The 26607-nt window shown below is 38.0% G+C and overlaps 3 protein-coding genes across 3 annotated transcripts in view; 2 read left to right on the top strand and 1 right to left on the bottom strand.

Moving 5' to 3' along the window:
• The window catches only part of lpcat4 (lysophosphatidylcholine acyltransferase 4), a 21250-nt gene extending 8846 nt beyond the window's left edge, over positions 1–12404 (top strand). Inside the window, exons 3-13 of the mRNA XM_017437485.3 lie at positions 2602–2714; positions 3540–3600; positions 3776–3834; positions 5093–5127; positions 7333–7387; positions 7566–7648; positions 8265–8390; positions 8495–8651; positions 10217–10309; positions 10422–10563; positions 11758–12404. Coding sequence (XP_017292974.1) covers positions 2602–2714; positions 3540–3600; positions 3776–3834; positions 5093–5127; positions 7333–7387; positions 7566–7648; positions 8265–8390; positions 8495–8651; positions 10217–10309; positions 10422–10563; positions 11758–11930 — 1097 coding nt within the window. The 3' untranslated portion in view covers positions 11931–12404. The remainder of the gene's footprint in view (positions 1–2601; positions 2715–3539; positions 3601–3775; positions 3835–5092; positions 5128–7332; positions 7388–7565; positions 7649–8264; positions 8391–8494; positions 8652–10216; positions 10310–10421; positions 10564–11757) is intronic.
• Positions 12405–12841: 437 nt separating this feature from the next.
• LOC119617243 lies at positions 12842–22901 on the bottom strand. The gene is made up of 6 exons (XM_037976744.1): positions 22149–22901; positions 21978–22063; positions 19801–19976; positions 19044–19160; positions 18672–18767; positions 12842–14047 (listed from the first exon to the last, which is right to left on the bottom strand). Exons 1-6 carry the CDS (start codon positions 22883–22885, stop codon positions 12842–12844), a joined length of 2418 nt encoding a protein of 805 aa, XP_037832672.1. The 5' UTR covers positions 22886–22901.
• A 1184-nt stretch (positions 22902–24085) lies between these two features.
• nop10 (NOP10 ribonucleoprotein homolog (yeast)) lies at positions 24086–26343 on the top strand. Its single transcript, XM_017437492.3, has 2 exons — positions 24086–24320; positions 25189–26343. Exons 1-2 carry the CDS (start codon positions 24267–24269, stop codon positions 25327–25329), a joined length of 195 nt encoding a protein of 64 aa, XP_017292981.1. The 5' UTR covers positions 24086–24266; the 3' UTR covers positions 25330–26343.
• Positions 26344–26607: the final 264 nt, after the last annotated feature.

The raw sequence follows: 26607 nt of genomic DNA, 5'->3' as shown, positions 1-26607 counted from the left end.
TACATGCTCATACTTTTCATGTTCATACTTTTCAGTTGGCCAACATTTCTATAAATCCTTTGTTTTTATTGGTCTTCAGTAATATTCTAATTTTCTGATATGATGAATTTGAGATTTTCATTTGTTGTCATTTGTAATCATCAAAATCAAACGAAATAAACATTTGAAATATATGAGTTTGTATGTAATGTATGAATATAATATACAAGTTTCACTTTTTAAATGGAATTACTGAAATCAATCTACTTTTTCATGATATTCTAATTTTATGACCAGCACCTGTACATCTGCGTAATGCCTAAAAGTGCATAAAAAATAAAATAAAAATATTAATACCAAATAATCTTGCAACACATGGCTTGTTCCTGAATAAATGGCAGCACTGAGCACAGTTCTTCTCTAAAGCAAACAGGTGCTCTAAGCTTGGAGACTTTTAGGACCAACTTCGGCTGCTTTCTGCAGGATCTGGCTGTTTGGTTGTTAAAGGCGTGGTACTCCTATCTTTGTGGGGACTAGTTTATAATACACATTCCTTTCTATAAAAACTGAGGACTCATGCCTTAATCATCAAAACTAAAAGATTGTGCTGAGTTGTGCTTGCACAGCAGGTTCTACACACACACACACGGCATCAAAATCTCAGCATTCAGCATGGCAGAGGTGAGGGAAAACTTTAAGACTTTAAAACTTCTTCATTTTTCTCATACAGATCATAACACCTGTTTATCTCATCACATATAGCAATAAAATGCAGCTCAAACTTTCTTGTGTGCTTAGAGGGTTTTGTTAATGGTGAAAAGATGCTTTTAAAAAAACCTAAAAAACTAAACTTTGCCCCATTACATATTGAAGACCAGCAGAGATAGTTTTTATTCTGACATCCACTTCTGATTTTATTTTAAAAAGTATTAATTGTAAGGGCTGAAAATTTTAACACACATCACAATTTGATTTGATTACGACTCAGGGGCCTGCGATGATGAAATGATTATCTGTGCATTTCAGATATCTTGATGACCCTCCTCCCCATTTTCTTTCTGTGTGACTACCTTGGAAGTTTTAATGCAAATTTTTTTGTGGTATTTGTAAGATGAGAGCTTTACTTTTGGGCTTAGCTTTTTTTTACCACCAGAACAATGTCCTTGTTACTCCAGATGAGGCCCCAAGCCATCAATCCATTGTCTTCCCTTCCTGCCATCACTCATGAACAAGACTCCCAGATACTTGAACTCCTCCACTTGAGGCAGAGACTCATCCCTGACCTGAAGGGAGCATTCCTCTTTTTTCTGGTTGCACCAGAGCAGCTGACTGTTTTGAAAGGAAATTAAAGAATACAAAAAGTAAAAGCCTCCATGGAGCCCAAAAGGCTTTTAAAAAAATCTTTTAACAACGTAAACACTCACTTAAATGGATTCAGATTCTATTCATCTTCTTCTGGAAGTTTTTTAAACTGAAAGTGCAATTCAATACAAGGAAATATGTTTTTATTAAAAACACCATGTATTAAGACTATGAACTTATTTTGTGGCCTCCATCTGAAGATTTTGGATACTTTTCACATTGTAGCATTTTAAACCTGCTGTACCCGCTGTGTAATGGAGCTCCTAAAACCTACACTTGTCAGATATGAACAGGAGCTGTACCAAAAGAAACAGACCCACTTTTTAAACTTGGTTTGATAAAACCTAATCTTCCTTGTTCCACAGTTTGTTTGTTTTTATGTCCAATTTCAATTTCCACCTAATGCTAGGTCTTTATTTTGTTATTATAGCTAAATAAAACAGAAATGGTCACAAAAGTCTTTATATTGGGAGAAGAAATAAACTCGACCAGTTGATAAAAAGCTTCATTCAAAGAGAAGTTTAGAGTCACAGAGGAGGGAGACAGCTTGTTTGTTTTATCAGTTTACACCAAAGACATGTCAAGCAGTAAATCCAGGGATGGCAGCTCCAAGTGGCAGAATCTGTATGTTCCTCAGACTGTCAAAGACTGTCAATTTGAACAAAGTTAATCAGAAAGACATAAGAAAGCAACCAGTCTCATCAAAACTAGGACGTAGCATTTAGAGAGCAGCATGACTTACCATCAAACAGTAATCAGACATACGCTATAAATTACAGATTTGTGTCTTCTAATGAGGACGACTAAGAGTTTTCTTCAACATTTAGCAGATTAGCAACACTAAATTTTACTTTGTGAGAATCTGATTTGAATTGAAAATTTGTCCAAATTTCACATTGACATCTGCAGACATGCAGGGTAGAGTGTTTGTGTTTTCATCTTCATTGTGTTTGGTACATTGTAAAATTCCTGGGTGACTAAAATATTTCTGTACTTAAAACGCATTGTGCATAAAAATAAGGTATTTTACCCTAAAGTCAACCATTCATGCAAACATGAGCTCTGTTTGGAAAAGATGACTCACAGGAGAGCAGAAAAATGTGAGGAAGTTCAAAGATAAACAAGTGACTTGCTCTAATGGCTTCTAATCTGCTCTGTGGGCTCTTGTACTTGCTGCCTGGATTTCTTGGCTGTCCTGCACTCACCCCTTGTTTGTTTGTTCTGATTTGTTGTTTTCTTTCTGTTTGTTTTCTGTTTCAGCTCTGCTGGAGTTCAACCAGTCTGTGCTTGTGACCAGGAAGGATCCAGAGTCAAGGAAAAGGGCCGTAGCAGAGCTCATCGAGAGACTGACCTCTAAAGGCTACTGGCCTCAGGTAGGAAGGTCTATTTCAAAACCTATTAGGCTTCTGTTTCTGGAAAATTCAACAATTCATTTCAGACCAGGAAGCAAAATGAGAACAAAACCTACAATTACCTAAATGAACAAATAAACTAAGTTGTATGCAAATTAGTCATAGTTGGGGTTTTTCTGTTTGTTTTTGCATGTGACATGTGTGTGTGTGTGTGTGTGTGTGCAGGGGTGTTTGTTTTTCTGTCTGGTAGCAAAATTTCCCATGAACCACTGGGTAGATTTTAATGAAACTTTCAAAGTAATCATTGGATGAACATCTACAACTGATTAACTTTTGGGGTCAACCCCATTCAAGATGGCTGCCCCAGCTAATTGACCTTAGCCTCCACAAAACTGGCTATAACTCGGTCAGTTTTACACAAATTGAGCTACGTTTGGTGTGGTAATGGTTGAGTTGTTAACAGACACTGAGCACCAACACATCTCCGGAGAACTCACAATTTCCCTTGAGATTGCACAGAACATCATTTACGAACCCAAACCAGCTGTAACTCCATCCCGTCTCAGTATAGTATGATCTTAGTTTAAAACTATAGAAGGAAAGGCTGTGGGAGATATGCATATCTTCAATGAATGCTAGGTCTTTGCTTTGTCAGTTTTGCTGTTTGTGATGGCTGCTTAAAGATATTTTTTTTAGCACAAATAGGTGGTCAGGATTAGATCATTTCTTTGGAATGGTAAATAAACTGAGAGGAAAAGCAGCACATTAATTTCAACTTGCTCCACAGTGCTCTGAGTACCACCAGTTTCTTAAACTCAGTTACTGAATTTTTGGATTTTTGTCCAGATGCTGATGTTTCCTGAGGGAACCACAACTAATGGCCGAGCTCTTATCAAATTTAAGCCTGGTAAGTATCTATAGTAAAACACAAAAGGAAAATGAGTGTGTTCAGCCTGTTCTGTCTGGTTTTATCTGATGTCTGAGAACCTGCCATCTATACAAGACCTGTAGAAGTGTTGCTTGAGGGCACACCACTCCTTCCAAAGCATTTTTCTTTCCTTACATTGTTTTTGTCCCATCAGGTGCCTTCCTTGCTGGAGTCCCTGTTCAACCAGTCCTGCTGCGTTACCCAAACAAACTGGTGAGCAAAACCAATGGGGTGATGGGTTTAGCTGCCTGTAGGTTCGCCCCTGCTTTTTGTCAGGGGAGGCCTAACAAACAAGATTTGCAAAAAATGTTTTTGGTGGTACCAGTTCCTGCTGCTGTACTGGATTAAATATTGAAATGACAAATTGATATAGATTAATTCAAGTCAGTCGGTAGGCTGAGTTTATACAATTTGTGGATTTATTTGGAGCAGCATGAAATTTTGCATTCAGTTTCATCATCAGTAAGGCAAATGTTTGGGGTCAGAACGTGTAAAACATTTCCTAAAATAAAAACTTCACAAAAAATCTCACATGCCCATGCCCACATCTGCCGTCATGTAGAGATACAAAAAAAGTGAAATTAGCAGTAAAAGTCACATTCACACACACTCAGACACTGATGTTCAGATCAGGGGCTCAGGGTTCAGTATCTTTGGCATGTGTTGGGGGAAGCAAGGATTGAACCATTAACTCTCCAATAAGCAGATGATCATGCATCCTCCCTGAGCCACAACCATAGAATTTACCTAAGTTATTTGTTTTATTTAGTCAGGGTTTCTAACTTCAGTGAGTCTGTAGCTGATGCAGTGGGTCTCTGATTCAGACACAAATTGCCACAGAAGTTAAAATGGTTACATTTACATTTCATACAAAAGGCCCACTGGTTTCCTCATCATTGGTCAGATTTAGATGGGTCCAAGTTCATCTGACTTCATTTTCTGTAGGAAAATCTAAATGTATCAACACTTGTGTTAAACAGCAACTCTTGGACTCGGCTGTGAAAGTAATGAGCTCTCAGGAAATGATTGATCTGGGAGAGATGACCACACAACATAATATAATGGGTTATCTTTCACATGGAAATCAGGCAGAAGTGTTGATAGAGGATTTCCACCTCCTCATCTGTCCTAACTGGAGTCTATGCTCCTGGACAGCTTTTTTCTCATGTATTTATGGTGATGCATGATATGCAGTACCAACAGAAATGCACACATGCAAGAGGCTTTGTTCTCCTGTTTTGGACAGATGCAGTCAGATATTTGCATCTCTCACATCTTCCTTGTCATTTTTTTGTCGCAGGTTTATGTATGTTTGCCTACATTTATTGTCCCCATCTGTGTTTGCATACTGTACCTGCCCTGATGTAACCAGAGAAGTGCTAATGTCATGATGGATGCTGAAGTCTGATAGCAGCTTGGTTTCCTCCTTATATGGTGTTCACTGTTTGATCAGTCTTTTTATGACTCTCAGGATACCGTTCGTTGGACGTACAAAGGAACATCATGGTGAGTTCCTCAATCTTTTATATCCACATCTGTCAAACACACTTAATGTCTGAACTATATGACGCCAAAAGCTTCAATGTCAGTAGGAAGTTAAATTAAACCTTAAGTTTCTTAATCTTTGATTTACAATTATTAAAGAGATTAGTTTGTCCTTGCATAGAATGATACAAGCAGTAAGCCTGTATGGCTCAGGTGATAAAAGGGTAAAATGTTTTGTCATCTAGTTGAATCTTCTCAAAATGTTTGTCCTGAAGTTTACAGTATGTTAGTAAAAACATCTGACAATTACATTATTGCCTGCCTTTCACCATTTGGTAGTTGTAATCAGTGGTTCTGTGGCATGCCTCTCTAGAAGCTGAAATTCAGTGTATTTGGCAGAAATGTATTAATACCCTCGGGCAAATTAAATCCATTATTTTGAACATTTATATCTCTTTAAAAAAACACATTATTTAGTTAATCTGAAACAAATACAGTATTCATCTACTTTTTAATATAAAGATTTAAAAATAGATGCTGATTATTTTGAATATGGAGTGAAATAGTTTGAGTTTAGTACACCTTTGTTTTCCTCTGATAAACTCACAGCTCTTTTCATTATTTAAGTGGTTTTGATGGGAGACTTCAGATCTTTGAAGTGGGGTTATGAACAATTAATAGTGTCTACTACACAACCGCCTTCCATCAGTGGTTCTCTCTCTGTTGAGATCAGTCCCTCAGCTTCCAGCTGCCATACTGATGTGAATATGAACATAAGTAGAGATCAATTCAAAGCATGTTATTACAGTATGGGAGGACAAACAAACCTGGGAGCTCCCACTTGCACACACAAAGCTGACAGCAAAATGCCTGGTAAAAGGTTTTATAGTTGCAAAAAAAGGCATCTTCTGCTTTAAGTAAAATTGTTTTTTAAATATGTACATAGAAAAAAATGTTTCAAGAGAAAATTAAAGAAAATCTAAAATTAATGAGTTTTCATGTTTTTCTTTTTGTTAAACACTATCATAAAACACTCCAGTGGTCCATTTCTCTTATTTAAAGCATTAATGACTTGTTTTTAGAGTTTTTGTGTCAAACTGTCAAAGTGTTGTGATTGTGTGGGCGGTGTGACCTCCTTGGTTGGTGACGTAGAAGGTCCCACGGCCAGCTGTGGCAGACCACTGTAGGACACTGAGGAGGTTACTGCTGCTGTGTTTATCAGTGAAAATGGAAGCAGAAGAAAACATGTTTTGTTTTTTTTTTGGTTTGGAGTGATGATGGTGGGAACTCGAGCCCCACATTTCACAAGGGGGGGGGGCTCCAAGCTGCGCAATGATGTCACACAGTCTTCAAGGAGTTTCCCATCCCGACAGCGGGAGGCTGCCGGTCCTGGTCAGATGGTGGGGGGCGGGGGCGGGAGGAGAGAGGCGGGAGGTGTCAGTTCAACAGCGGAGGCAAGTGGTTCTGCTATTAAAGGTTTGTATTTCAGGTGGTCCTCTTCAAAACGTTAACGCCACAGTCAGTGACCAGACTTTGGGTTGTATATTTTACCAGGAGCTAAAACTTTCTTGTCCTTTGGCAGCTGAAGAAGGACACGGCTGTTGGAGTTTTGGGTCGGTTTACACAATTAATTGTGAACTGAACCATTTCACCCCCACACTATCTGTATTTGCTGCCTTGGTGGCGTTCCTGTGTTTGGCACTTGATACGTTACACTTCTGAGTGATCACGGAAAATGCCAAAGAGACTCTAGTAATTTTTTCGATCTTTGATTACTAATTTGAAATCAGTATAATTTATTTTTAAAAGAGAGATTCTGAAAACAAGCACCTTTTTATGACTTTATTTGGATTTATGTTAGCTTTTAAACACTTTTCGTTTCCCATCATTGACCTAACCTGGTCTTCATCAGGGTCATTGTCTGCTGGGGCACACACCTGTTCTGTGTTTCATTAATGAACAGATTCTTAAAACAATCACTTCACCAATGATTGAGCTCTAAGGTTCATTAATGAAATGACATCACATTTTTGGGATATTTGTAATGTTTATTATATTTATAATATTTATAACTAATATGTCTTGACATCTTTAATTTTCATGAGACCTTTTTAAAAAGCACCATACAGTAATTGTTTCATGGTTCATGTAGGCAGTTTGAAGAACACCTCTCTGAATTGGTTGATCTGTGTGTGATTGTGTAATATTGTCTCTTTTATTTTTTAGGATAGAGGCAGTGTGGCACACCGCTTCACAGCTTTACACAAACGTCACTGTGGAGGTAAGAACAGATATTTCATTTCACTACTTTTTGTTAGTTTACTCGTGGCACAGTCCCAAACATTTGTACTCTGGGTGTGTTCTTGTCGGCTACAATAACAGGTGCAGCAAATGTGAAAGTGATCGGATTTTAACCAAGCAGGTCCTCATAAACACTGCTCCTTTTTATTTGGCTGCAGTTCCTGCCAGTTTACAACCCGTCTGAGGAGGAGAGGAAGGACCCCAACCTGTATGCAGACAACGTTCAGAAACTCATGGCCAAGTAAGGAATGACCAGATTCTGGTACTAATGAGCCAGAACTGCAGGAAATGTCAAACATGTTGATAACATGATGATGAATTATGAGCTGAACAGTGCCAGTTGTTTTTCCTGAGATTTAAACAGGAAGTGCTGATAGATTTAGTTGGCCTGTATCATTCTGCTAATTACTGAACCTCCCTCCAACATCTTGGAGTTATGACAATGTTCTTGCAGATGGCTGCCAGTGGGTGTCACAGTTGAGCCACATTTGAACCAAATCTTCATTTGTTTTTGATTTGTGCTCTCAGTGTTTTAACTGCAAGATTTGATTCATCACTGCATGAGAAGGTTTTTTTGGACCAATTACTTTTTTTATTAACTAAAAAGCTGCAATTGGTCTTGCCTTCAAATTGAAAAGCTGTGATTATCCATTGTAGATGTTCATCAAATGAATTACTGAACATTTTGTTTAAAATTTAAAACACACACATACACCCACTAGCAAAAATATGATCTCCCTTTTGTCTTTGGTGGCAGTTGATAATTCAGAGCCTCTATTGAAGATCAGATTCATCATTGGTAGTTTCTCTACCTAAACTAAACAAGCTAATACATTTTGTGATGTTTTCTGTTTCAGAGCCTTGGGAGTCCCAGCCACAGATTATGTGATGGAGGGGAGAGTTCCTGTCAGTAAACTGGGGGGTCTGTCTCTGCCTTTGGACTCCCCTGGCAGGGTGACGCTGTCACTGCTCCGTAAAAATAGGTGAGAAATATGTTGTCCTGTGGCTACAGCTCTCAGCTAATGTTGTACATGTTTAATTAAAATGTTTATCATTTTCCCCTCTTCTCTCTCTCTATCTCACACAGACTGGGAACTTGTGAGATTAAAGTGGCACTGGATAGAATGCTTGACAGGTGTCAGTCAGGAGCTCCAAGGTTCAAAGCCAGTGCAGAGGAACTCGCCTCTCTTCTCTCACTGCAGGATAAACAAACTGCTGTCAATATCTGTGGCCTGTACTCCAAGGTACCATCAAGTGTGTCTGTTTTTATCAAGCACATAAATTACTTTGTTTTATTTATTTTGCAGCATTTCTTCTTGTAAACAAGCAACTGAAAATCCTCTAAGTTTTTATGGCTACTAATCCTGTTTTGTAGCCTTATTCCTTTGCCCTAATTCATAGTTAGAGTAGTGATTAAAATATAAAAAAATATATGAAGATACTGGAGGATGCCCCTTCAAAAAGTCCATACATTATCAGTTGTAGCAGATTTCTTTTACATAAACAGGTTTATTTGTTGGGAATAGACAACAGTGGTTTTCTTTTTCTTTCAGCTGTTCCTTTTTCAGGGGTTGCCACAGCGAGTCATCCTCCTCCATCTAACTCTGTCTTCTGCATCCCCTGTCCTCACTCCACCTGCCTCCATGTCCTCTCTAACTACATCCTTATATCTCCTGTTTGTCTTTTTCCAAGCAGCTGCATCTCTAACATCCTTCTACCAATATACCCCCTGTCCCTCCTCTGCTCATGTCCAAACCATCAGTCTGGCCTCTTTAACTTTATCTCCCAGTCGTTCAACCTGTGCTGTACCTCTCATGACCTCATTCCTAACCCTGTCCATCCTTGTCCCTCCCAAGGAGAACCTGAACATCTTCAGCTCTGCCACTTCCAGTTCTGTCTCCTGTCTTTTTATCAGTCCCACTGTCTCCAAGCCATACAACACAGCTGCTCTCACTACTGTCTTGTAAACCTTTCATTTGACCTTTGTTGCCATCATTTTGTCACAAATCACTCCTGAAACTTTTCTCCATCCACTCCATCCTGCCTGGACTCTCTTTTTCACCTCTTTACCACACTCCCTGTTTTCCTGGACAGTCGACCCTAAGTACTTGAAGTCCTGCACCTTTGTGACCTCTGACCTTGTAGCTTCACTGTTCCATCTGCCTCCCTCTCATTCACACACATGTACTCTGCCTTTCTATGACTGACTTTCATTCCTTGTCCTTGTGCATGCCTCCACCTCTACAAGTTCTCTTCAACCTGTTCCCTGTTCTCACCACAGATCACAATGTCATCTGCAAACATCATAGTCCACGGGATTCCTGTCTGACTTCATCTGTTAGTCTGTCCATCACCAGAGCAAACAGGAAGTGGCTCAAAGCTGATCCTTGATGCACTCCCACCTCCACAATGAAGCCATCTGTCACTCCTACAGCACACCTCACCACTGTCCTGCTGTCCTCATACATGTCCGGCTGTCCTCATACATGTCCTGCTGTCCTCACCACTGTCCTGCTGTCCTCATACATGTCCTGTACCAGTCTGACATACTTCTCTGCCACTCCAGATGTCCTCATACAACACCACAGCACCTTGTCATTTGCTTTTTCTAAATCCACAAAGACACAATGAAGTTCTTTCTGACTCTCTCTGTACTTCTCCATCAACATCCTCAGAGCAAATATCGCATCTGTAGTGCTTTTTCTTTTTAGCAATTTATGCAGTAAAAGAAAGGTGAAATAAATTAGTGAAAACAAAGATTCAGATGAAATCTGTGACCAGATGTCTTTTGTTTGTTTTCTGTCTCCAGGATGAGACTGTGGACCTCCGACAGGTTTACTTCAGTGTTTCACCCATCGCTGGATTGTCCAGCTTCAAGTCTTTACTTCACACTGCTTTTACTGTAAGTCTTTGTTTGATCCTCAGTTTATCTATGTCCCATTTTCCCAATAATCTATTTTTGATTCAAACTCTCTTTTAGAAATGTATTTTAAATGTTCGTTCTGATTTTTCAGCTGTTTGACACTGAGGGACGAGGAAGCCTGAGTGCAGAGGAGCTCTCTGACCTCATGGGGGCACTGCTCGGCATTCCCCAACCTCAGCACAACATAGCTGCGCTTTACACCGAGGCCTCCAGTCAGGGCCCGCTTACTGAAGGTCAGCATCTGAAAATATATTTATAAATATTTTATTTGGCAAGAGCCCAAGCAGAGAATGATTATTCCACAATGATGGACAGCATTGTGTCATGTATCATGTACAACTAATTACAACGTTACTACATATTGTTGGTTGTGTAGACATTATTGTCAAAGGTCAGAGATTGTTGCACTGCAGTATAGACTGAGTTTGGAGGTTAGAGTCTGGACTGAGAACCACCGTCTCATGTCAAACCATCCTCCAGTAGGGATGATTTTGGGATGGAGACAGTCGGGGACATGCAGAATTAAGTTAGGTGGCTAGATGGGCCCAGACTAGTATCTAATTCAGGCAGCAGAATGAGCATTTTTAAAAAGGCAATCTATCATCACACTGGAAAACCAAAAGACAACTTACAAGGTGACAGGAGGGTGTGCCCCATTCAGGTACCCCAGGAGAGCAATGGTTGAGACGGCAGGTGGTTGGGAACCCAGAACTCTGCAGAAACTTTGTTACTACTAATACTTTCTCAAGCTCAAGGGTGGGCTACAGTATTTCTTTCTTCATAGGGTCATTTTGACTTGGTTAAAGGGACTGACATAAACACGGTCACCTGGATCTGTCGCAGTTAACATCACATCAGCTGCAGAAATACACACTCAGACTGAAAGAGTTGCTCTCCAAGCTTAGCTTTATGTATACATATATATATATATATAGTCCTGTATTTTATTTATTTTTTTCTAGTTTTTATTTTTGAGGACATCAGTGACCAGAAAAAGAGCTACTTTTGACCCTGGGCTCATATTTGGTCCTTGTATGCTCCAGATAAGTTAAGACTTATCGTCTTGTCTGAGCTGCTCCAGGGTCAGCGACAGCCCTGGGGGAGCCATGCCGAGGACCTGACTTAAACCACAGAGTCTGCAGTAGCAATGTACTATTCTGCTTTTTTTGTTTGTTTTTACAATGGAATCTCTCTTGATGATTTGCACAGATTATTGCTCAACATGAGACAACTATTTTGCTAATTTTAAGGACAAATTTCCCATTTGAATTGTACAGTATGATTTTAAAAAACCAAAATGAGCTTGCTGTCTAACATGAGCAGTATAGATCACGTGATTCTCTGACGTAAGCTGTATGGGCTCTATAGACAGAATCTGCTGCATTCTGGTTCATCAGAACAAACACTGACCGATATATTATCAACAGAAAATCTCCTGCGAGTGCTGATGACCCATCCGACCTATCAGAGAGTGGTGAACGAATATCTGCAGCCGGAGGAGGTGGGCTCTCAGCTGTCACTCAACACTCTGACCAATGGGAAGGCGGAGAACAACAACGGATATGTTTACAACAGATCCCTCCACCACAAGTCTGACTGAGAGCATTTTCAAAGTCTCATTTCATCTTTTTTCCTCATCTTCTTGGAACTAAAATGTACAAAGGAACTTATTTTTGTTATACATTTTTTTTAAGATTTGGATGTATTTTTAAGTCTAGCATCACTTGCACAAATGTGGATATTTCAGATATTATGAAATGAGATCAAAGAATGCCACAAAGCCTCTCTGGGGTGTGTTTTATCCGTTCCTATAGGGATGAAAGTTTACTGATCTGTCTTTTTTAAAGTCCTCTTCATAATAAACTTTCACATGTTTGAGGTTTCCATTAGACTTAAGTTACTGAAATATTATTTATAAATGTTCTTAGGTGTGTTTACTTCCTGTGAAGGGACAGTGGTATGTGTGTTTATGTGTGTGTATGTGTGCCTAAAGAAACTTAATGTTATTTGATTTGAATGATTCTTAAAAGTTGTCAAAATTGTTTATTTTAACAATAAACTGAGCTGTTTTTAAGCAAGTCTTCTATTTTTTCTTTGTGGATTTGTGGGTTTTCTGCTTTTCTTCCCCTCACTGCTTTGCCGGGCTGACTTGTGTTTATCTTCTCCAGTGTTCAGTCTTAATTTTGCTGGTTTTGTCTCTTTTTTACTCCTTTTCCTCTTGTTGGTCTCATGTCTGATTTGGTGTTTCTTCGTTGGATTCTGTCCCGTTTCCTCTCTTTGTATCGCCTGCTCTGAACTTCGTTTTTGTTTGATCGCAGGTCTGTTGACCTTCAGTTTTAAAACCTTTGACTTTAAATTTTTGGCTTTGGTTTCCAGACTTTGTTGCAAAGTCTGTTGGCTGCGCTTGGTGAATGAAACAAAGGCTGATTCAGAACATTTCTCAGATGTTTTCACACAAGTTGACTTTAGTCTTTTGGATGGACGCTTAGGCTTGCATCTTTCTTCTAAAAATTAATCTTTCTGACCACCTTCCTCAACTCGCAGGTGTTTTTTTGACCGAGTAGTTGAAAAGGCGTTTCCAGAACACTTGACCTTTTGTGCAGTAGAAGATTTCTTTGAAGCTTGGACCTTCTCACTGCTCTCTCCTTTTGTTTTCCTTCTTTTCATTGGGCTTGGAACAAGTAGAGACTGTGGTTCACTTACAGTTTCCAGTTCTCTTTTTGAGTTTTTGGCTCTCACTTTAGTTGGCTTTACTTTTTCCTCAGTGGCTGTACTCTTTGGCCTTGACTTCACAACTTTAGGTGTTTGGCTCTCTTCTTTATTTTCTTCTTGAGCCTTGAACAAAATGGCTGTCATTTCTTTGCAGAAATTAAAGGGTTTACCTCTTTGCGCTTTGTAGTTTTTCTTTTTCAGATTGTTTTGTTCCTTGCTTTCTGCCGTCTCTGATCGCTCTGCTGTGTTCATTTTCTCCTTACAATCACTTTCCTCCCTTTTAAATAACCGTCTTCTTCCAGAAAACTGTCTCCTTTTGTTTTTGTAATCTCCCCAATTTTTCTTTGGAGTGAATTCATCCATTTTATACATTCTGTTCTCAGTTTGGTTCTGCTCCTCTGGTCTTACTACTACATATTTTTCTGCTTTTTTACTTTGGCCAGATAGCCTCTGACAGCGCCTGAGCACGATGCAGGTCTTCGGTTTGGTTTCACTCTCTGTACTAGCTTCCTTCCTGACAACAAGTTCTAACAGCATTTTTTCTCTGTCTGTAAAAGTGTGGTGCTTTTCTGATTTTTCAGCATGTTTATTAAAATTTATTTTACGTTGTTGTCGCCTGTAACCCTTTGCAGTTGTGAGGTCAAGGGGACCATCATAGGAGGAGCTTTCTTGCTGTTCTGGTTCTTTGTCAGATAGGGTCATGTAATCCAGGAAAAAGGCGCAGTATGGACAAACTGTGCTGCAGTTTTCTTCATGTGATGAAGACATGTTGTTCATCCAGTCAGCTTGTTCCTTGAGAAGGCATGATGGCAGGAATGGAGAACAGACGCACCAGCTGTTCTTTGATCCAGTGTCATCTGGTGAATCTTCTCCGGTTTGGTCTGATTTTGGAACAGAGTTTAGGTACCGAAGTCTTCCATCAATACTAGACGTTGGAGAGGAGTCCTTCTCAATGAAAGGGTTGTTTATGGCAGATAGGGTATCTGAATTCTTTTTCCCGACTATCTGTAGGCTCAGAGGAAAAATGGGAAGATGAGTGAGAAATATGACTCAAAGCCATCGTTCAGATCCTTTGGAGTTTGGTTCTGTGTAAAGGTCATGAACAGTATTATACCTGTTGTAAATAGCTCTGTGAAGCTCGGCCTGAAGAAGTGTTTTAAGGCCTTGTCCACATGAAAACAGTTTTTCCAAAACAATCTTTTTATTTGTCATTTGTGAAAGTATCCTTGTAAACTGCACTGTTTTGAGAAATGTTGTCATCCACACAAGCACTGAAAATTACCCAAAACACTGTGGTAACTATGCCAAGCCTGTATGTAGTGCTGTACCACTGCCACAAAATATACTCAATACCGAAAAGAAGGATTGAAGAAAGCGCATATTGCTTACATGCTGGGTGTGAAATATAAACACAACAGAAGAGGACAACATCCTCAGGTGGTAGGTAAGGTCAGCTAGGTCAGGTGGAGCTTTCACATCATTTTTAAAAGGTTGCATTTTGGCCATATGCATGAAAACATAAGGATGGCTTTTCAAAACTTTCCCTCTGAAACCAGTTTTCAAAAAATACAATTTCCATGTGGACATGAGGCATAAATGTAAAAAAAACAACAAAAAAAAACTAATTTGACTTTTCACAAAATGCCATTCCCATGTGGACAACCCCTCATTCTGATTGACGAGCTTGCAGTGTGTCTAAGTAAGGCAAAGACCAAAGTGCGTCTTAAAACATCCCCATTCCTAAAATAATTTCATAGCAGTTCATGTAAACACTATTTTATTTTTAACCTTCACACTGCTGTCAATTTCATGTTCCATAGTTATTCCAGCAGAAATATTATATTCCTGTCAGAAGGACTACAGCTAGCTGCTACTGCTCCTATTTCCAGTTTGAAATAGCTGTTACCAGTGCCTGTATATGCATGAAAATGTGATTGTTAGGAGAAAGTGGAGACAGGTACGTGCTCTAAAGACTATTAAAAGCCTTGTGGACACTCCAGATTAGAGACCTAAGTGAGGCAGTCTGGAGTCATCTCCACAGAGAACACACTGAGGTCATTCAAAGAGCTATCTACAACAGGTAAGATATTAATTGTTCATAACTTTTTACAGAAACCCACTCTAAAAGTCTGAACTGTTTCCTTCAGTTAAAGCATTTAGTTACAGGATTGAAATTATTACTGAACATTTTATAACAAGTTCTCCAGACAATAAAAAGCAAAAACAAATTGATTTAAAAACTCTGCTTGATCAAAAAAGAATGTCAGGAATAAGATAATGAAATGGAGCAACACTTTCCAACAAAAAAAAGTCTGAGGAGATTTTTAGAAGAGTAAAGTGTATCAGAAAACGTGACCATGATCTTTAAATCCAAATAAATGGTTGTGAGTTTTACGTGTGCAGATCAGTTCCATCAAACCACGTCCAGGTCTCATGACTACAATAATCTAACTCATCTTATCTGACGTTTGTTAGGTCCATTTTAAAAAATGGATTCACTATTAACTACTGCACTGCTTTACTGACAAACATGTTTAGATTTTTCTAAAACCCTAATTCTGAAAAAAAATGTGACATTGTGTTGAATTTAAATAAAAATAGAATGCAATGATTCACAAAACTAAAGTCATTTTAAATTTTAATCATGATAGCAGCAACACATCTCAACAACACATCAGCAACAAATTTGGAACAAATTTGAATCATCTGGAGAATCATTTTGCATTTAAGTGAACTGACAACAGGTCAGTAAGAAGACTACTTCAGAGAGAATGACTCTCTGAAGTAAAGATGGGCAGGGGTTTACCAGTCTACAAACCATAACAATAGTAAAATTCTTTCAGAATAATTCTCCACAATGAAAAATTTGGAAGACTCTGTGCACAAGAGACAAGGCTTGAAGTCAAAACTGACTGCCTGTGATCTCCGGGTCCTCAGGCAGCGCTGCATTAAAGACAGGTCTGATTCTGATATGGACTTCACTGCCTGGACTCGGGAACACTTTCACAAATCATTGTCTGTAAACAGTTTGCCACGTTCCACAACTGCTAGTTAAAGCTCTACTATGCAAAACAAGCTGTCTTCAATGAACCAACACTCATTTAAAATGGACTGAGGCAAAGTGGAAAACTGTTCTGTGGTCAGACAAATCAAAAATTTAAAAATCATTTTGGAAACTATGAACAGTACATCCTGCGTACTAAAGAGGAGAGGGACCATCCAGCCTGTTATCAGCACACAGTTTGAATGCCTGCCTCTCTGATGGTATAGGGGTGCATTTGTGCCTATGGCATGGGCAGCTTACACATCTGGAAAGGTTCCATCAATGCAGAAAAGTTTATGCAGGTTTTAGAACAACATGTGCTTTCATACAGAAGTAATCTGCTTTTCAGGGAAGACCTTGCATGTTTCAGTGAGACAATGTTAAATCACAAACTACATTTATTATAACATCAGTTATAATTAGTAGACGAGTCCAGGTGCTGAATGGTTCAGCTGCTCTCCTCAGTTCTTAGACGTTTACAGACTGATGTTAAGCAAGAGGGGATGCCCTCTTCTGTCCTCACATGGTGATGCCTCCACTTTTGTGACATGTTGCTGCCTTCAAACTCAAATTTACCTTATTTTTTCCTCAAAATAGTTAAATTTGATAGTAAATATATCAAATGTTTAAACCATGTTCCATTTTGACTAAAATATTGGTTTATGTGGTTTGCAAATCATTGCATTCTGTTTTTATTTATACAATGCTCAAATAAATAAAGGGAACACTTAAACAACACAATAACTCCAAGTAAATCAAACTTCTGTGAAAGCAAACTGTCCACTTAGAAAGCAACACTGATTGGAAATCAATTTCACACGCTGTTGTGAAAATGGTATAGACAACAGGTGGAAATTATTGGCAATTAGCAAGACACACTCAATAAAGGAGCGGTTCTGCAGGTGGGGACTACAGATCACTTCTCAGTACCTNTCGGAAGTGACAAATAATGTTGTTTAAAATAGGTGTGGCTGGGTGAATCAGTGTTTTAGGTCTTTTCAGAAACATACATCACGGGCTCCAAGACTAAAAATAATCCTGATTACCAGAACGTCTTTAAAGTATTGTGACAGAATAGTAACATTATGAAAATGGTAAAGCAGGCATCTGTTGCTGTTCGGACTTGCAGGAATGCAAATATATTAACATATGAGCTAAAGCTGACAGAATGTTTGACTTCATATAATTTGCAAATAAATAAAAAAATAATCAAAATTAGAGAAATTTCATTTTCTGCCAAAATTGCAGCGTAAATGCTGAGTACTGAATGACTTGAGTGAAATCTGATGAAGAAGCTAAAACTGGGTCATTAAAGTTAAAAACACCAAGATACTGAAAGAAGCAAAACTCTAGTGCATAGCCGAATGTAGTTAAAAATGCTAGCTAAAAAGCTAAATAAAAGCTAAAGATAGAAAATAAAACACTAGCTTAAAGCTGCAAAAGATTAGCTCAATCTAAAACTGGCGCCCTGTGCTCTTCACAGATGAAAGCAGGTTCACACTGGGCACATGTGACAGAGTCTGGATACGCCGTGGAGAGCGATCTGCTGCCTGCAACATCCTTCAGCATGACGGGTTTGGCAGTGGCGTCAGTAATGGTGTGGGGTGGCATTTCTTTGGAGGGCCGCACAGCCCTCCATGTGCAGAGGTAGGTACCAAGATGAGATCCTCAGACCCCCTGTGAGACCATATGCTTCTGCGGTTGGCCCTGGGTTCCTCCTCATGCAGGACAATGCTCGACCTCATGTGGCTGGAGTGTGTCAGCAGTTCCTGCAAGATGAAGGCATTGAAGCTATGGACTGGCCCGCTCGTTCCCCAGACCTGAATCCGATTGAGCACATCAGGGACATCATGTCTCGCTCCATCCACCAACGTCACGTTGCACCACAGACTGTCCAGAAGTTGGCGGATGCTTTAGTCCAGGTCTGGGAGGAGATCCCTCAGGAGACCATCCGCCACCTCATCAGGAGCATGCCCGGGCGTTGTAGGGAGGTCCTACAGGCACGTGGAGGCCACACACAATATTGAGCCTCATTTTGACATGTTTTAAGGACATTACATCAAAGTTGGATCAGCTTGTAGTGTGTTTTTCCACTTTAATTTTGTGTGTGACTCCAAATCCAGGCCTCCATTGGTTAATAAATTTGATTTCCATTGATGATTTTTGTGTGATTTTTGTTGTCAGTACATTCAACTTTGTACAGAACAAAGTATTCAATGAGAATATTTCATTAATTCAGATCTAGGTTGTGTTATTTGAGTGTTTCCTTTATTTTTTTTGAGCAGTGTACATTTTACACAACCTCTTAACTTTTTCAGAATCGGGCTTGTATTTCAGCTCTAAATCTGGTATCAGACAAAACCAGTCAGCCTTAAAAAAAAAAAGGACAAAATGTGGGTTTTATTGCCAACATTTGGGACCAAAGTTTACCACAGAACCCAGACTATCTAAACCTGCATTCATACAGAGGTTTCTGCAGGGACATGTTTGTCTTTAGAAGAACCAGGTATGTTTTTGTTTTTCAATATTTTATTGGTCTTTTTTCCTAACTAAACTACTTGAATTCAGGATCTGTCAGTTCGGTACCTCCTGGTGTTGTCTCTCCAGGTCAGAAAGGTTGAAGGGCTCTGGGTCTGAAGAAAGGAGGGAATTCAGATAGTCTGTGTTCAGGACTGACCCCACCTGGTGGAAACATAAAAGCACAGCCTCAACCCCTGGACTAAAGAAAACAGTCCTGGACTTCTAGTTGCACATGTGGATTTTTTTTCAACCACTTTGTTTTGTAACTTCAATAACTTTTACCTGTTGCTGAAAAGCAAAAGGCTGGCAAAAATTGTTTTTGCGTGTGCTTAATCATCAAAAGTAATTATTAATTTGTCATTCTGATTATTCTAACCTCTATTTTACAATAATACCATATTGTAATCACATGTTAGGATAATTAAACAGAAAACTTACATTTCTGACAAAGTTCTCATCATTGCACAAATTATCAAGGTACTCCAGAAATGAGCTGTTTCCAATCACTTCTGTTTCCAACTTGTCTTCCTCATCTTCATCCTCATTTTCTCTGCTCTGAGTGATGATGAGAAAGACATGAGTTAGTTTAACAGCACAAACATAATTTTACAACAATTCAGGCTTTTTTAGAAACTAATGCAAAGTTGATTCTTAAGAACTCTTTTTATTAAAGACTTGCATTCCTTAAAGGAATGCATATCACCCGCTGCTTTTCATGCCAGAGTTTTAAATTAAAATTATCTTGTGCTGAGAAATGAGAAATGAGTCGATTTGGTCAAACCTTCAAAATAACATTGTGCACAATCTCGTGATTTTGTGAGTTGTGTATGACTCTCAGCTACTACATCATGTCAAACTTCAGCTCATTATCTGTAAAACAGATTGAGTTAAAGCTATTTACGTGTTGGATCATGTTGATTAGCAGTGGTGACCATCTTGAATTTAGATTAACTCTGAATGTTGATCAGTTGGTGATGAACATCTAATGATTACTTCCTGAAAGTTTTAAAAAAATGCATCCAGTGGTTCATGAGCTATTTTGTCAACATACAGACATACACAGACAGGCAAAAACATTCTCGCCTGTCCTTTGCCTTCCAGTGGCGGGCAATAAAAAGCTGTAAATGTAGTCCTGTTTAAATATTTGCTAACATGTTCTTCGTGTGTTTCACTTATAGGAGGCAGAGCTGAGAACCTTGGGACAGAGGGACCTCAGGGCATTCATGCAGTCCTCACAGGCCTCCTGTCTGATGACTGTTTTTTCCAGAACAACTGGAGGTTCTGCAGAAACCTGGAGTTCTTGTCTGTCCTGTTCTATGCGTTGTCCTTGTGCCTCGGTGTTTTGAGGCAAATTGACTTCATGCTGTTTATCTGTTAAAGAAGACATACAGACATTTTAACAAACAAGCAGAACCTTCCACCATTTTAAATTCATTTCAAACATCTCTGTGTTTTTACAAAATTCAAACATCTTGAGCCTGTTAACAAAAAAGAGCTGTAGCTGGTTGAAATTTAGCATTTAGACATAAAAACAGGATGGATAAGATTTAAATTAAATTAGAAAATTTAAATGTGATCAAAGTTGGCCTGTGATAATGGTAACAAGTTCTAAGGTTTTATGTATCAGGACATCACATCTGTCTGTATTATGGAACAAAAAATAAGTCAAATGTTGGAACAGCATGTAACAAACTAAAGAACAGTTCAACAGTATAAAACCCAGTAATGTTTGCATGTAATCCACAGCTGTCGGAGTCAATTTGATTTAAGATGGTTGCTACATCTCAACCTGAGTAAGCCCAAAAATGATGATAAGTCTGACAATTTTGCAGATATTGAGCTAAAATTTTAAGTAGTAGTAGCTAAGAGTTATGGTCAACACATTCTAAGTGGTAACAGATCATGTGCAATTTTTAATAAAACCTTTGGGTGCAAAGTGGTAAGCAACATGCATTTCCTTAAGAAATGCTAGTTTCATTATTTTATGTTGTCTTTCCAAGTATGCAGACTTTCTTGTATTATTTCAAAGTTTTTCTTTGGGGTTTGGTTAATTTCTCATTTATTTTCTACTCAGTGTCTGTCTATGACCATGTACTGGGCTGTTTGTGTTCATAAAATGAGAGAAGTGGACAAGTTGAAGACAAAAGAAAAAAGAATTCTCCTGCAGATTCATATCTGAAAAGTCCCTCAAAAACCCGAGAGATCCAACATCCTTCAACTGATCATTTACTGCATGACAAGTTTTCACCTACTAGCTCTTTGAGATTCACTTCATAGGTGCTAAAATACTATTTAATGTGTCAAACTGCATTATCTTCAGTATATTTATAGAGTCAACTAAAAAATGGGAACAAATGGTGTCTTTGTGACAGCCTGCTGCAAAGTTACCAGTTAGCTAGGTGAAGGTCCAAATTAAACGTTTATTGCTAGGTTGGTATGTGTCAACACAACTCTGGTTAAGATCTATTGATAAAATTACTTAAAAATATTAACAAAAAATATCTGTCAGCTTGGGAGCCAAATATACAATTATGTCAGGATTTGCATTGTGTAAGGACCTAAGGATGCAGACAGAATTTGAGGACTAAATATACCAAATAAAGGAATTTAATAATTAAAAAAAGAGCTGACATGGCAGCAGGCAAATTCATAGAAACCAAAACTACAAAGTGCACACAGGGAACAGGCAGAAACACAAACAGTGTGACAGACTGATGAGTGACAGCAAACACCTGAGAGTAATAAACATACGTGAGGGCAAAAATGACACTGTGTGTCTCACTAAACTCAAGAAATCTCAAAATCAAGACAAGGAAAACATGGTAAAACATAAACACAATAACAAAACAAAACAAAACAAACCAACAACCACAAAAACTTAGAATGACTTAAAACTTTGAGCAGTATTTAAAATCCACAATATGATTTAGAACAATAATCCACAATATGATTTAGAACAATAATCCACAATATGATTTAGAACAATAATCCACAATATGATTTAGCCTACAGAACGATCTTTAGCTGTAATATTTTAAAATAACCATATTTTGTCAGACCCAATCAATCTAAACATCACTACAAAGGAATTGTGCGCTACTCTTCTTTTTGACATTGATTTAGTTCACAGAGTTTCATGAGCATTTTCCTTAATAGACAGTTCTCTTAAGGTTCTGGACTTTGACTCAGCCATTGAAACAAATTCCAGGGATTGATGCAGTTAATTTTGGTCCATTTGGGTGAAACCTCAAACTTCAGTTGGACTCACTTTTGACTTTTGAATATATAGATTGTTTTGGATTATGTCCTGCCATATAAAACCTTAGAACTGACTGTACATTTACATTTTAGCATAAACGTTTGACCTCTGACCTTGTGTCTCTGCATGCTTTTGGTTCATCACTGATGGTGGCACCACAGTCACATTTATTATGTTGATGTCTTTTTTACTGGAAACCCTGCAGCCAAAGTTTTACACTCAGACACAGTACCACTCAGAACTCAACCATGAAACCTTCATTTAACCCAACACTAATGACTTACAGAACCGGACTGAAGTTCTGATGAACAGGAATCATCTGTGGACACAAATACCTGCTGGGATGATACTCTGGACTAATGAAGAAGGGGCCAGGAGGTGAATATGGATCAGACCTGAACTGTACTGGGCTGCTGAGAGGAACGAGCACACAGGGACTTAAATCATGCCTGGTGCAAGGTGACAGGGGGAGGAATGTCACTCTTGGCTGGTGATAGTCTTGTGGAGCACTGGTGCGCCACAGGCATGATGTCGGCTCAACCGGGACCCTCAAGGCAGCAGGAGACAAACTCCTGAGGTTCAATGGAGATGGACAAACAGCTGGCAGTAAAACCAGACGGGGTGGGGTTTGTGTCTGGGCTTGAAATGGGTTCATCAAGGTGGACATGGGCAGCTCCACTGACTGCTGGTTTTGTGGATCAGAATCAAACATCCTCCTGAGGGGGTTTGCAACTCTTGGAGGTGATGCAGAAATGTCCACTCCCGTCTGGTGAGCCATAAGAGAGTGAAACGTTTCTCTTCTGAAGGTTTCATGGCTCATTTGAAGAATGGGTCTGGTAAAGCCGGGCTGTTCCTGTGAAGCAGATCTGGCAGCAGAAACCAGTGGGGAGAAATGGGGACTTGGCGAAACTCCTGGCTGATAATAACTGACTCTGTCAATCAGGTGAACGTCAGGTGGAGACCACTGTGCTGGATCCATTGTATCGATGTTACTGAAACTGTCCAAGGAAAGTGAAAACATAAATCAAAAACAGAAGAAAAATGTGCAAGTTCTAATGTTCTTCATAACTCAAACAAATTTAATCAAAATGTGAGCATCCTCTCAACTTTATTGTAAAACATAATAAGAATAAATAAACAAATCAATTTGTAACCAATTTAGTTTTGTTTAATTTATATTATGCAATATTTATTTTAACTCTTTCAAAAATATATCCTGAATTTGGGAGCTGGCTTCTAAATAATAAAAGAAAATATTACCCAGGGAAAATAAGGAAAAAAAAACCAAATAAACAAACAACAAAAACACAAAAAATAAACAAACAAACAAACAAATAAATCAAAGCAGAAAGTAGTTTGGAGCACTTTCAAATGGACTGAGTAAGCAGATTATCTTACTGGATCTTTGCAAAAAGAGGCTCATATTATCCCAATCCAGAGAGTAGTTTTCAAAATCATGTTAATTTAAACACATTTTTTTCTGTTTAATGACAGTCCTATATATTCTCACTGTATATTAAGATACACTAAACATGCAGTTGTCTGCCTCCATGTTATAAACCTAATAACAATCTTTATTTAGCTACTCATGTAAAATTGTAAATTCCTGAATTAAAAGAAACTTAGTGCTTCTTCTGTCAGCAGATACTCATTTGGTTTCTACAGTGAGCTGATGACTAATTACAGTTCTGTATAAAAGAAAAGTTTCAGCTCCCTGCGGCAAAAACTTCATATAGTTGGACTTTTTTGTTCTCATGAACTTACCTTTGTTGTTTGCAATGGAAAGTTTTCAGGTAATGATGCTTTAACATTGTTTATACTTCAAGTCAAAAGTAAACAGAATTCAGGTTTATATTTGACTTTTAGCACTGCAGCTGAAAATTCCATAATTCTCATGAATTCAAATATATAATAAATTAAAACTTATATTTTGCCCTTTTTTCTCTCTTTTTTCTCCGTTTTCTCACAGTACAGCAACCAGCTACAGATTGTCCAGGGATTAGCAGCTAATTTTTAAGCAGATACATTTCAAGTTTTTTTGTTCTAAAAACAGTTTTTAAATAAAACAGAACAATTTATTACTGTAGTTGCAGGAGTGTTAAAACGCCTAAAAACTGTTTTATGACAAACAAAACCAAATTCCGTGCTTTTATTTGCTTTTGAAAGCAAAACAGTTAAATCTTTATAGGTAAACTCAATTTCCCAAGATGCTGAGCGGCTGGACTTCAGAACCGGATATCCGCTTTTTAGCAGACGTGAAAATTCGCTGCACGTGGGATTTCTCCATAAAAAGACCCTGTATTTTTATCATTATTATTAGTTGTTCTTATAAAATCAGTTTACCTTTAGATATATAATTTTATTTTTTTACTTTTGAGGCTTTAAATCAAGCTTTAGCCGTGATGTTTCTGCAGTTTTACCTCAATGAGAATGGAGACAGAGTCTACACTCTGAAGGTAACATTTGCGACGTGTTTGTTTAGCATTTCTGCTTCACTTAGCTCTTTATATCAAAGCTCACTTTATTCAATACGTAAAAGTAACGTTTTACATTATTTCGGTACTGTTAACAATTAGGGGTAGGAGGATAAAAATAAAATGTTATCTTGCTAACTCAGGTTAATTATTTAGCATAATTAAAACAACTGAAGTTGATTAAGAGTGTTTTACAGTTAAAACAACGTTACAACAAAATAAAAGTTAAAATCAAAAACAAGATTAAATAAAAAAAGATGAATAAAAAAGCATAAAGGCACAGCAAAGTAGATAAGATCTGTTAATTAAAATCTAATGCTTTGTTTCAGGCATTGTAGGCCAACATCTCAAGTAGACAACTTTATAATCAGAATGTAAAAGCATGGAGTTCATTTTTATTGTTGTTTTCTTAATTCAAAGCCTCTGTCATTTTATTATCAGCAATATTTTTATGAAATACATTTGTTTTTATTTGATCTCTCACAGCATACTAAAAACTTAAGCATTGAAGAACTTTGTTGATCATATTATTGGTGTTTTATCATTTAAAAAATAACAAACGTATACCAAAGCAAAATGATCTTTGTCTATAAACATCAAATTAAAGGATGGTAAAATAAAGTATTTTCAAAATGTGATATTTAATGTCAAGAGTCATGTTTGTTTTTTGTATTTTTTTAATATTTAAATGAACAGATGTTAGACGATTATAATACAGTACATTCTCTAAGGATTAGGTTGTGTTGTAACAAGGCATCTTGTTAGGTTTTTGAAATATTTAAACAAATTAACGTGAGATTGTGCTCCTTCCTAACTCAGTGTTTTTCCTCCTCATCTTTGCCTTCAACAGAAAGTGAATCCCAATGGGCAGCCCACCAGCTCGGCCCACCCAGCTCGTTTCTCTCCTGATGACAAGTTCTCCAGACACCGTGTGATGCTGAAGAGACGCTTCGGCATCCTGCTCACCCAGCAGCCCAGGCCCATTCTGTGAGGGTGGGTGATGACGGAGAGAAGAGGAGGGTGACTGGACACCTGGAAATGGCAGGATGAGGGAGAACGGCTGAAGGATGAAGAGGAGAAAACCTCAGGCCTGGATTTAAAAGGACTGTTTTGGATCAGCTGGACGTTTTGTTTGATTTTGCTTCTACATAAGGTCTTTCTTTTTGTTTTCTCTTGAGGTTATTGTAATTTCTTTCTGCTAGATAAATATTTGGTTATGGTTTGTACCTGGTAGTTTCTTTGCATGTTTGATATCCTGACAAGGTCACAACTCAACAGATTGTAATAATAACCCATGACTGTAAAAACAAAAGTCAGATGCACAGCTAAAGAATGCTAAAAGTGACGGTGCCCCAAAACTGTTCAGTTTGTATCTAAAATACACAGCAATTATTTTATCTTGAGTTTTTTTTTTTGCCAAATTTAATGAAAAAGTTAAATGAAAACAACAAGGACCAAATTGGCAGCAACATGTTTAAGAGGAATTAAACAAAAGCTTTATGTTAACCTTAAGTGCTTCCATATTACAAAAGTGCAACCCACAAGAGTGAAACCTAGTTAAGTTTAACACTAGAAAAACACAGGAATGTGTTTCAGAGGTTTTATAGATGGATACCTAATTGATTCTTTGCAGGTCACAGCAGCAACAGTTATGTCACACGCAGACAACAACAACCAAAAACATAATGCAAAATATTAAAACTAATCTTAAAATACTAAAAGTATTGATATAAAAGAAAATAATGCAAAAAATGTAGTGCATAAAAATACAAAAGAAAGACCTCTGGTAATGTTCAGTTTTTCACCTCCTGCAATCAGTCAGCAACTGTAGGTGACCTGATGAAACACCTCCAGGTCACGAAGTGGCTGCCTGCTCATGATGGCATTTGTTCTCTTTAGCATCCTCACTTCACTTATTTTTATGGACAGATGTAAAATATTTTCTTAAAGATGATTTATGACAAAAGAGAGGTTGTACATCAATAAAAATAAATCTGGTCTACTATTCAACTGGGCATAGTTTGCTGTTTTGAAACTGTCAGAGGAGTCAAAATTCAAGTAGTTATCTTGGCTATAGAACAATTCTCAATTGTATCTTTTAGCATTTATAAAAATGTCAAACTATATTGTATTTGCTTTATTTCTTTCAGATACGTTATTAATACAGCCCAACTATAAACATTTTAACAAGCATTGAAAATAGACAATAGCAAACGCAAGTATTCCTGTTTATAAAAAGACTACATTTCCCTGCGCGCCAATAGGTAAG

The sequence above is a fragment of the Kryptolebias marmoratus genome, linkage group LG7 (genome assembly GCF_001649575.2).
Source record: "Kryptolebias marmoratus isolate JLee-2015 linkage group LG7, ASM164957v2, whole genome shotgun sequence".
NCBI classification, from domain to species: domain Eukaryota; kingdom Metazoa; phylum Chordata; class Actinopteri; order Cyprinodontiformes; family Rivulidae; genus Kryptolebias; species Kryptolebias marmoratus.
This window is presented reverse-complemented; position numbering and strand designations above follow the sequence as displayed.

What these genes read in the sequence shown, in the direction of transcription:
- LOC119617243 (XM_037976744.1), bottom strand. Translation starts at nt 22,885, where the DNA reads ATGTTTTCACTTTCCTTGGACAGTTTCAGTAACATCGATACAATGGAT. An exon ending in AAAGCATGCAGAGACACAAG is followed by an intron (nt 19,977 to 21,977) that starts GTCAGAGGTCAA and finishes CTTCTTTAACAG; the next exon opens with ATAAACAGCATGAAGTCAAT. An exon ending in TGAGGTCCCTCTGTCCCAAG is followed by an intron (nt 19,161 to 19,800) that starts GTTCTCAGCTCT and finishes ATCATCACTCAG; the next exon opens with AGCAGAGAAAATGAGGATGA.
- nop10 (XM_017437492.3), top strand. Translation starts at nt 24,267, where the DNA reads ATGTTTCTGCAGTTTTACCTCAATGAGAATGGAGACAGAGTCTACACT. An exon ending in ACAGAGTCTACACTCTGAAG is followed by an intron (nt 24,321 to 25,188) that starts GTAACATTTGCG and finishes TGCCTTCAACAG; the next exon opens with AAAGTGAATCCCAATGGGCA.